This window comes from Citrus clementina, unplaced genomic scaffold (assembly GCF_000493195.1).
Source record: "Citrus clementina cultivar Clemenules unplaced genomic scaffold, Citrus_clementina_v1.0 scaffold_1, whole genome shotgun sequence".
Lineage (NCBI taxonomy): Eukaryota > Viridiplantae > Streptophyta > Magnoliopsida > Sapindales > Rutaceae > Citrus > Citrus x clementina.
The window spans coordinates 14,206,332-14,216,527 of NW_006263303.1; the positions used below are offsets into that span (position 1 = coordinate 14,206,332).

General features: G+C 30.7%; 1 protein-coding gene across 1 annotated transcript; it reads left to right on the top strand.

The window, feature by feature from the left end:
• The first annotated feature begins 587 nt into the window (after positions 1-587).
• Positions 588-1,639, top strand: LOC18056102 (60S ribosomal protein L14-1). Its single transcript, XM_006451584.2, has 3 exons — positions 588-661; positions 976-1,069; positions 1,324-1,639. Exons 1-3 carry the CDS (start codon positions 588-590, stop codon positions 1,621-1,623), a joined length of 468 nt encoding a protein of 155 aa, XP_006451647.2. The 3' UTR covers positions 1,624-1,639.
• Positions 1,640-10,196: the final 8,557 nt, after the last annotated feature.

The window sequence follows — 10,196 nt, forward strand, 5'->3', positions numbered from 1 at the left end:
TTGATTAATGGCTTGTTATACTATTCATCATTATTTTGATTGATTTAACGACTAGCGCTTTTGAATAGCAGCACTTTCTTTGTTTTCTTATGAGAACTCTTCTCCAATATGGTTCACTGCTCCTTAGCTCTCTTGAATGAGTTGGTCGGGCATATTAGATATGATTAACACCTCAGGATTGATACTTTGTCCTTGTGCGTTTGATTGGGGGCAGTGAGACCAGTGTTGATCATTGCACTGGTTCGATTTATTACTTGTCCTCTATTTATGCAATTAAGGGCATCTTGACTCGTGTTAGATTTATCTCCATCTTCCAATGCAAGTTAATGGATTTTCTTAGTTTTTACTTATGGATTAATAAACTATTTTAGGATCAAGCTGTCATAAAAAGGGGTTTTCTGTTAGTTATGCATCCTACTTTGTGCTTGATTTGGCAGCTTTAAACGAGGCATTGGGTGCAGAAGAACGGAAACTGAAGCTCGTTGCTGCAGAGGTCAATGGAGAGGCCCAACTTTCAAGCCGCATGGCTCAGAAGCTTTCCATTAATCATCAGATGTTCCAGATGCAGCATCAGTAGCAGAACCAAGATGCAGGAGCAGCCTCAGCGTGGCCAACTGCAACCTGACCAGCAAAGTCATGAGGCTGCTATGCATGACTGGAAGTAATAGGCCGGCCATGTCGGCTAATAGTAGTGTAGCAGTATACGTAGGCTCAAAAGTATCGTTCAATAGTTATTTATATATAAGTGAACCTTGACTATTGTTCTTGTTTTCTTGGTTGGTTTCTTGTGTATAGACAATGGAGAATCCAACTAACTTTGCTTGTTCATCCATTTGCCCGGAATGATGTTCCAATTTTAGAAATAAATAATTGTGTTTGCTCAGAATATTTACAATATTAAATTAACCAACACAGTGATTAATTGACTTGAAACTCTTGTAGTTTTTTTTTCAACAAGTAGTTGATAATTGAAAGTTTATACGTGGAGATAGGAAGAGTTGCTCTCGTTAATTACGGCAAGGACTATGGGAAGCTTGTGGTCATCGTCGATGTCCTTGATCAAAACAGGGTACCTTTATTCACTTTACATTTATGCTTTATTTGAGTTGAATCTTATAAAATTGTCACAAGAATTCTGAATATTTTGGTTTAGTTGATGATAACTGGGTACCCCTTCTTTTTTTCTGTACAAAAATAGCAAATTAGAAAGTTAATGTGCTTTTGTAAACAGAGTGATTTTAGCTTGGATTTCTTTGAATTTTGAACTGTTTCGTTTATTTTTTAGTCGTATACAATTGTTATTATTTTTTTGATGCTTTATAGGCTCTTATTAATGCCCCTGATATGGCGAGGAGCCAAATGAACTTCAAGAGGCTTTCTCTCACAGATATTAAGATTGACATCAATCGAGTTCCCAGGAAGAAGTCTTTGATTGAAGCCATGGAGAAGGCTGATGTGAAGAACAAATGGGAAAACAGCTCCTGGGGCAAGAAGCTGATTGTTCAGAAAAGGAGAGCGGCACTGAATGATTTTGATAGGTTCAAGCTCATGTTGGCAAAGATCAAAAAGGGTGGACTTATTCGACAGGAGCTTGCAAAACTCAAGAAGGAGAATGCAGCATAGAATTTCTCTCTTGTGTTCCCCATTCTGGTTTTTAGTTCTTACAGCTTCAATTTGATTATATTAATGTATTGATTAATATGAGAAAACATCAGCTTGGCATTTTTGGGTTAAAAAAAAATTGTCAAAAAGTGCTCAGCCATGATCCTGTCAAACCTGTGGCACAGGTTCACCATTTGCCTTCAAAATCCACACTTCTTATTTCTTTTCTTATTTTATGATTTCGGGTCTCTCTTATTGTCATTAGATCTTGAGTTTTTTTTTTTGTTTTAATTGTTCTTTTAGGTTTAAATAAGTGATTTGGAGAAGAGCTTCTATGTTTCTTTGGCTGCTTGGAAGAAACTAGAAGGTATTGTTTCTTTTGGCTACTTGGAAGAAACAAGAAGGTAAAGATTTAGCTTTTATTGTGTTTTTTTCTCTACTACTTTCTTTTCTTTTATTGGCACCAAATAACCTTCATTATATCTACTTTGGAAAATATTGTGTTTACCATATGTTTGAAATAATTAAAGTTAAATGTGTATGTTTCAGTTTTGGAAATTTTGGAATGAATTGGGTCTATAACTGATTTTTAATCGATTTTTCAAAATGGTTGGTTGATGTCCAATCTTTCATAAATTACTCATGTATCATGTTTGGTGGTGCAAAACGATAGTCTAAACATATCTGAATGAGCTGAAATTCGGAGAAACTAAAGTTCTATATGCATACTTCAAATCTGAAAATTTTTATGTCGATTTAACTTGCAGGTTATTTTTAATGATTTTTTAAACTCTGTTGCTCTGCAGCAAGTTTTTTTGACATAATTATTTATTAACTTTTGATCTTACAAAAACACCAACATAATAATATCAGAATAACCTCAAATTTTAATATGTTGTTCATTCATATGTGTTGTTAAAAACTGGAAAATATCATTCCAATGTATTAAGTATCTTAAATTTTATAAGATTCATGACCAAAATCATAAGACTTGTTTATAAGTAATGATTTTGGAATGATTTATTTATAATAGAACATTTGTGGTAGCTTTTAACCATGCACAAAAATCATTTGGTATATGTAGATAGAGTAACATGCTTGTGCGGAAAGTAGATATTACATTGAAAACTTTTTGTCTGCTATAGTTTGCTACATATATAACCTTTACCAAAAGAGAATAATTGAGTTTATTTATAAATAGCTTATAAGTATTTTTTTCTTTCGAACAAAATAATTTTATTTCTGTTAATTATTTGTTTCTCTAATGGCTGGATATTGGCAGATAATTTTTTTTCTTTTCCATGTATTCATATGCAGACTTGAAGTGTTTATTTCTTAACTTCACTTATATCATAATACAGTCTATTGAATGGAGAAGCTGCTGGTGTGATAACGCAATTATACTACTCATATTCAAAGAGTGAAAGGCAATCATCCTTCTCAATTTAGCTTCTAGATTTATTAAATTTAGCCACAAGTAGTAGGCATTTGATTGGATGGTAGAAATTTTTATGTATTGAATTTGGATTATTTAGTTATGAGAGTAGGATATCTCATATTTTTGTTATTGAAGTTTTGGAATTTGTAATATATACTAATAATATTTAAATGTGAAATGAAAGATTTTGTGATATAAATAATTTTTTTTTGTTATTTTGTGGTGCCTTTTAATTTTACCAATAAATCAATAGGCAATGATCCAATTCAATTTTTTATTTTTTAAAATAAATTAACTAGTGATACCATGGTAACAGTAATCATATACACTAATAAAATATCAATAACTACTAACACTATGGTGTCATAATATCGGTGATACTGTAGTAATAGTAATCACTGACACCACTTATAAGTGTCACTATTTTTCTGACTCCCAGATTACTGACACAATTAACAAGTGTCAGTGAAAGTAATTTCTAACACTATTCTAAAGTCAATAAAGACTATTTTTCTAGTAGTGAATGTTGATTTTGATAATGTATACATATAATGAAAAGTTTAAAAAAAATAATCTTCACATACAATGATTTATCTTATAATTGATGAAAAATATAAACTCATGAAATCCATTTTAGTAAGCGCAAATGCTGAATTTCTGTATTGAATGAATTATTTAAAACAAAATCTATAATTAATGAATAAATAAAATAGAAATGATAAAAAAATCATAGTATTTGGGAATTAGATTCATTAACAAAAATTGAAGCCATCTTTACGTTGAATAGCAGCCAATCTTTGTATTGATTAATGAAGACAACAACAATCAATCATTTCATTTCCATTATTATTTTATTCTTATCAAATTTCAATAAGGATTTTAAATTGTTTTCGGTCTTTTAGTTGGACAATTACATAATTTTCTAAACATATTTATCGTTAATAACTCTCGAATTGTGATTGTGTGTGATTTTATAATTTTCATCATATTTTATTATTTTATATTGTATCATTCACTATATACTATGTCCAACATTATAAAAATAACTAACATTAAAAACTATCTATAAATGGATAGTATTAGCAATTTTGTGATTCAATTCACAAACCATTTATTATAAGTTGATGAGATTTTTTTAAGTTTATAATTCATATAAAATTTATATTTTATTATTTTACATTTTAAAAATTAGTACTATAAACAACAAAATGAAATAGTACATCTAATTAATGTATAAAAAATGCATCTAATTTAAAGTCATTTTTTAAAAGAAAAGATCTAATTTGAGGTCTTATGGAATAATTTTATAATGATTTTGTTAATTATATATCCTCTTGTTAAACAAAGGTCAATTACATTTTGTTTTTATCGTTTATAGTGAAACATTAATTAAAATATTTATTTATTACTTATGTATAAAAAAACTTATTTGTAATAAGGGCAATTATTCACCGACCACATGTTTTTTCAGACTTTTGAAAAAATACACATATATTTTTTTTGACTGATTTCCACCTGAAATTACAAAATGTATCATTTTCCCACTACCGTCTAAACTTCGTGAGAGAAGTTAACAGAATATTAATAAAATGATTATTTTACCCCTTAATGTAAAATTACTATTTCACCCTAATTAAATGAAAAAAAAAGTTAAATTACTTCAATTTCTCTTTGCAATTTAGACATTAGACAATAAGTTAAACAAAATAATTTGGAATATTTTTACCTTTTTTTTTCCTTTTTCTACCGTGTTTAAATGACGATGATTTTTCACAATTTTACCCCTATGACATCAGCAAGGTTATAATAGAATGCAAACGGAAGTGGAAATGTGCAAGAAAATGTAAGTTCTAGTGGAAATCAACCAAAACAAATAAGATATGTGTATTTTTGAAAAAACTAGAAAGAACATGTGGTCGGTGGATAATTTTCCTTGCAATAATATGTAAGCTAGACCTAAATTAAATTAATATTTAAGGAATTACCTATAACTTGGTTAACTATTATTTGTCCATTAAAAATAAATCAAGGATAGAGGTGTTTCATTTTAAATTAAATGGTTTGTTTGGGGAAGAAGTGGAAGAAAATAGAGGTGTTTCATTTCGGAATTCATTCGGGTAAACTCGTTCCATAATAACTAAGGCATTTTTCGACCCATATCACCAAGTAAAGCTCTAAGACTTTTGTTACAAATCAATAAATTTCGAAGTTAATAAAATAAGAAGTGAGAATTGACCTTATTATAAATCGGTCATGAAAGCATTTCTGAAGTGGTGGATCTGGGAAGTGAGTTAAAATGAATTCCAGAATATCTCCATAATGTTCTTTTTGATTCTTGGCTACTTGTTTTCCCTTAGACTTATCACCACCACCCATTGTGAAATGTCAAGAATGCCCAAATACACGAATTTGGGTTTACAAAATTATGATGAAATGAATGATTTTGAATCGATTATATTGTTCCTATAAGACAATGTATGGGTTCAATTTAGTCAAAAAGGGGCTAAAAAGGGCTTAAATTCAGGAATGTGTAAAACGGGTGAGTTAGGTTTAGAAATTGGGATTTTGTGAAATAAGGATGAAATGATGAGTTGAAGATGAATAATGGAGCTTCGAGGGATGATAAATGGTTGGAGTTTCAATTTGGCAAGAAGAAATGTTAGAAATCAAGTATTGTAGAGAGAGGAGGGGATGAAGAGACGGATTTGAAGAGAGAGAGAGAGGATAGGTGAGGAAGATGATGAATATGCTTTTTATCTCTCAAAGCCAGCTAGCCGCTTGAATTAAGCGGTTAACCGCTTCATTGGCAGAAACATAGTAGTGAGTCATTTGCTTTGAGCCGGCTAGTCGTTATGTTTTTGTTTTATTAGTAGTTTTGCACCATTTTACTTTCCGCCCAAAACTTGATTAATTCCGAATTCATTTTGTGATCCCGAAAAAATTTAAAAGCCATTTTTAATGCATGAGACATGATGATAAATTATAAATTAAAACATATAACTATTTTATCATATATATATATATATCATAGATATTAGTGTGAAAATCTCATCATCCAAAGTTCATGTCGAATGTTTGAAAATTGTTCTTCGCAAAGAGGCTTTGTAAAAATATCAGCAAGTTGTTTTTCTGCTGACATAAATTCTAACACAATGTCCCCTCTTTGAGCATGATCTCTCAAGAAATGATGTCTAATCTCGATATGTTTGGTCCTAAAATGTTGAATGAGATTTTTTGACAGATTTATAGCACTAACATTGTCACACATGATAAGTATTTGGTCAAGGTTAATACTATAGTCTTTAAGGGTTTGTTTCATCCAAAGGGCTTGTGGAGAACAACTACATGCGGCAATATATTCAGCCTCAGTGGTTGAAAGTGCAACCGAATTTTGTTTCTTACGAAACCAAGAGACAAGTGAGTGAAAAGTCAATGACCTAGAAAGTGACAAGTCCCACTAGTACTCTTCCTATCAACCTTATAACTTGCAAAGTCGACATTCAAATAACAGGTTAGATCTATGTGAGTTCTTCTAGGATACTAAAGGCTAAGATCTATAGTTCCACTTAAATAACAAAAAAATCTTTTAACAACATTCAAGTGAGATTCCTTCGAACATAATTGAAATCTTGCACACAAACATATACTAAACATGATATTGGGTCGACTAGCAGTTAAGTAAAGTAAAAATCTGATCATACCTCGTTATGTTTTTACATCAACTTCTTTTCCTTTTTCATCTTTGTGAAACTTGATTGTTGAGCTCATTGGAGTGCTTTTAACCTTTCCATCTTCAAATTCGAATCTTTTGAGTAAATCTCTCTAGTATTTAGCTTGATTGATGAAAATTGTTTCTTCCTTTTGTTTTATTTGCAATCCAAGGAAATATACAAAGACTCATTAGTAGAACCAAAGATAATATCATCAACATAAATTTGGGCAATGAGTATATCTTAATTCTTATGCTTAATAAATAATGTAGGATTTACTTTTCCTATTGAAAAACCAATTTCAAAAGAAATCTACTAAGCCTTTCATACCATGCTTTAGGTGCTTATTTTAAACCATACAAAGCTTTTGACAATTTGTAACATGATTTAGGTATTTTTCATTTTCAAAATCAGGGGTTGTTTCACCTATACTTCATCCATAATATAACGATTTAAGAAAGCATTTTTAATATCTATTTCATACAAAGTGAAATCCTTATGACATGCAAATGCTAAGAGCATCTTAATGGATTCCAATCTAGCTACAGGTGCAAAGGTTTCATCAAAATCAATTCTTTCTTCTTGATTGTATCATTGAGCCACTAATCTAGCTTTATTCCTTACAGCCACACCGGACTCATCCATTTTATTTCTAAATACCCATTTAATTTCTAAATACTCATTTAGTACCTATAACAGATTGATGTTTTGGTTTAGGAACTAATTTCCACACATTGTTTCTCTCAAATTGATTTAACTCTTCTTGCATTGTCATAATATAAGATTTATTGTTTTTCGCATCTGTAAAAGATTTTGGTTCAATTTGAGATATGAATGCAACATGCCCACAAGTATTTCTAAATGATCATCTAGTGGTTACACCTCTTGAAAGATCACCTAAGATTAAGTCTTTAGGGTGAGAAGAAACATGCCTCTACTCCTTGGGGAGTGTTTGAGAATTACCTTGATTTTGCTCCATATTAGTTTGTTCTTCTTGTCGTTCCTCTTGATTCTCACATGGTGAATTATCTTGTTTATCACTTGCAGGCTCTTTTTTTTGTAATTCCTTATTTGGATCAACATTAACAACAACTTTCTCCATAGAGGAAGAGTTAGACTTATCAAATGTGACATGCATAGATTCTTCAACAACCAATGTTTTTTTATTATACACTCTATAAGGTTTGTTTGTATTCAAATATCCAAGAAAGATACCACCATCTTATTTTGGATGAAATTTACCAAGATTGTCTTTAGTATTCAATACAAAGTATTTGTATCCAAAAATTTTGAAATAACCAATGTTGTGTTTTCTATCTTTCCAAAGCTTATAGGGAGTTCTATTGAAATAACCAATTAAAACAGGATTCAAAACATAGTATGCGGTATTAACGACTTTAGCCCAAAAATATTTTGGGAATGCATTTTCATTTAACATGGTCCTAGTCATTTCTTCGATAAACCTATTCGTTCTCTTAACTACACCATTTTGTTGTGGAGTCCTTGATGATGAAAATTATTGTTTAATGCTAAAATCAATGCAAAAACTTTCAAATGCATGATTTTCAAATTCTCCACTAATCTTCTACGCCATAGCCAACTATCATCATGTAATGCAGATAAACATTTATCATGAGTTAACGTAGAATTTATATCAATGGTGTATACATTAACACATCTTTTTCCAACAAACAAAACTTTTCCATTACATGCATCCTCGATAACACATTTTGTTTTTATCAAAAATAATTTTATAGCCTTTATCATATAATTGACTAATACTAAACAAGTTGTGCTTCAAATTTTTAATTAAACATATATTTTCAATACAGGTAGAGGAATCTTTATCGACATTATCAATACCAATAATCTTCCCTTTGAGTTATCTCCAAAGAATACTTCTTCACCATTTTAGATCTTGGTAAAACTTGAAAACCAAGAATAATTGCCCATCATATGTCTCGATCATCCGCTATCCAAGTACCATTTGTTCTTTCTCTTCTTTGATCCCTACAGAAGAAATATCAAGTATTAAATCCTCAATAGTTAAAGTATTAAATTCTTGACTTCTTCAATGCTAGTTCTCTTAGATCTTCATTCTTTTGGTAAAGATCTAATGATTTCTTAACCTTCTCACTATTTGAAAAAGTCTTTCCCAAGACTCCTAAAAATTTTACAATATCCGTAAATATTAGTATACATGAAATGCACACTCTCATTTTGTTCCATTTGGAATCTATCGATTTTAGACTCTTTGACTTGATTTGTACCTTTATAAACAACCTCCAGTTTCTTCCAAATCTCATATGCATTAGAACATCTTGAAACTCTATGAAGTTTTTTCTTATCTAAAGAACAAAATAATGAATTCATGGCTTTGGAATTTAAGAAGGCCTTTTTCTTTTCTGACTCACTCCACTCATGTGAAGGCTTTGAAATTTCTTCCCCTTCTTCATTTTTTGTAGTTGGCATGAATGGACCATCACTTAACGATTTCCTATTTCTCATAATCTAATGCTTGCAAGTAAATTCTGATCTTAGTTTTTTAATATAGATAATCATTTCCATCAAAGAATGGTGGTCTAGTGTGGACTGACCTTCCCTAAAGGCGGAATCGTTTTGGGTTGCCATGGATCTTTTACTCTACACAGTTAAGTCCTAATAAAAGAACTTTGCTCTGATACTATATGAAATACTAACTATGCAACCCAAGAGGGGTGTGAATTGGGTTTCTAAAAAATTATGGAGTACTTTAAATCAAAGATAAGGCAAATAACAAATAACTAACAACAATAAAAATGTAAAGTGAGAAGAGAAAGAGAATTAAACACAAGATGTTTACATAGTTCGCCAAACTTCACCGACACCCACACCTCCAAACTCACCGGACTTAAGGATTCCACTATCCAAACCTTACATCTTAAGGCTTTAAAGTCTTTACAATTGACTTCCAAGGTGTTAATCAACCTTTACAACCAGAGGTTATCCCAAACCCTTTAACTAAAATGTTTCTCATACTTATAGTCACTTAATTTCAACATAAAAATGAAGGTTTACAAAGATTGCACACTCATAAGTGTATGTTTACAAATGGTAGCTCAATAATGAATTAATGTACATAGATAAGCAAGATGAAAGCTCAAGGTAAGTTGTATGAACTGATTTTTGCTTAAAAAACTTAATAGATTTGATTTTAATTTGAGTTTATATAGTTTGGACAAGTAAACTAGCCATTATTAACTTCCTAGAGACTTGCCAAATCGCTGCTAAAATGTGGCAGTTAGCTGCTATGCTGACGCGGCAAGTTACCATTATAAAATCAAATTGGAAATTTTGCCCAAGCAGCTCACAGTTATATTTAGCCGGCTAGCTGCTACAAATTAAGCGGTTAGTCGAATTGTTCTAAAATTTATAGTTTTGCCCTAAAACTATTAGAAATTAAATGT

Coding starts and splice junctions, on each gene's coding strand:
- LOC18056102 (XM_006451584.2), top strand. CDS start 588: ATGCAGGAGCAGCCTCAGCGTGGCCAACTGCAACCTGACCAGCAAAGT. Junction 662..975: donor GCTGCTATGCATGACTGGAA/GTAATAGGCCGG, acceptor GATAATTGAAAG/TTTATACGTGGAGATAGGAA. Junction 1,070..1,323: donor ATGTCCTTGATCAAAACAGG/GTACCTTTATTC, acceptor GATGCTTTATAG/GCTCTTATTAATGCCCCTGA.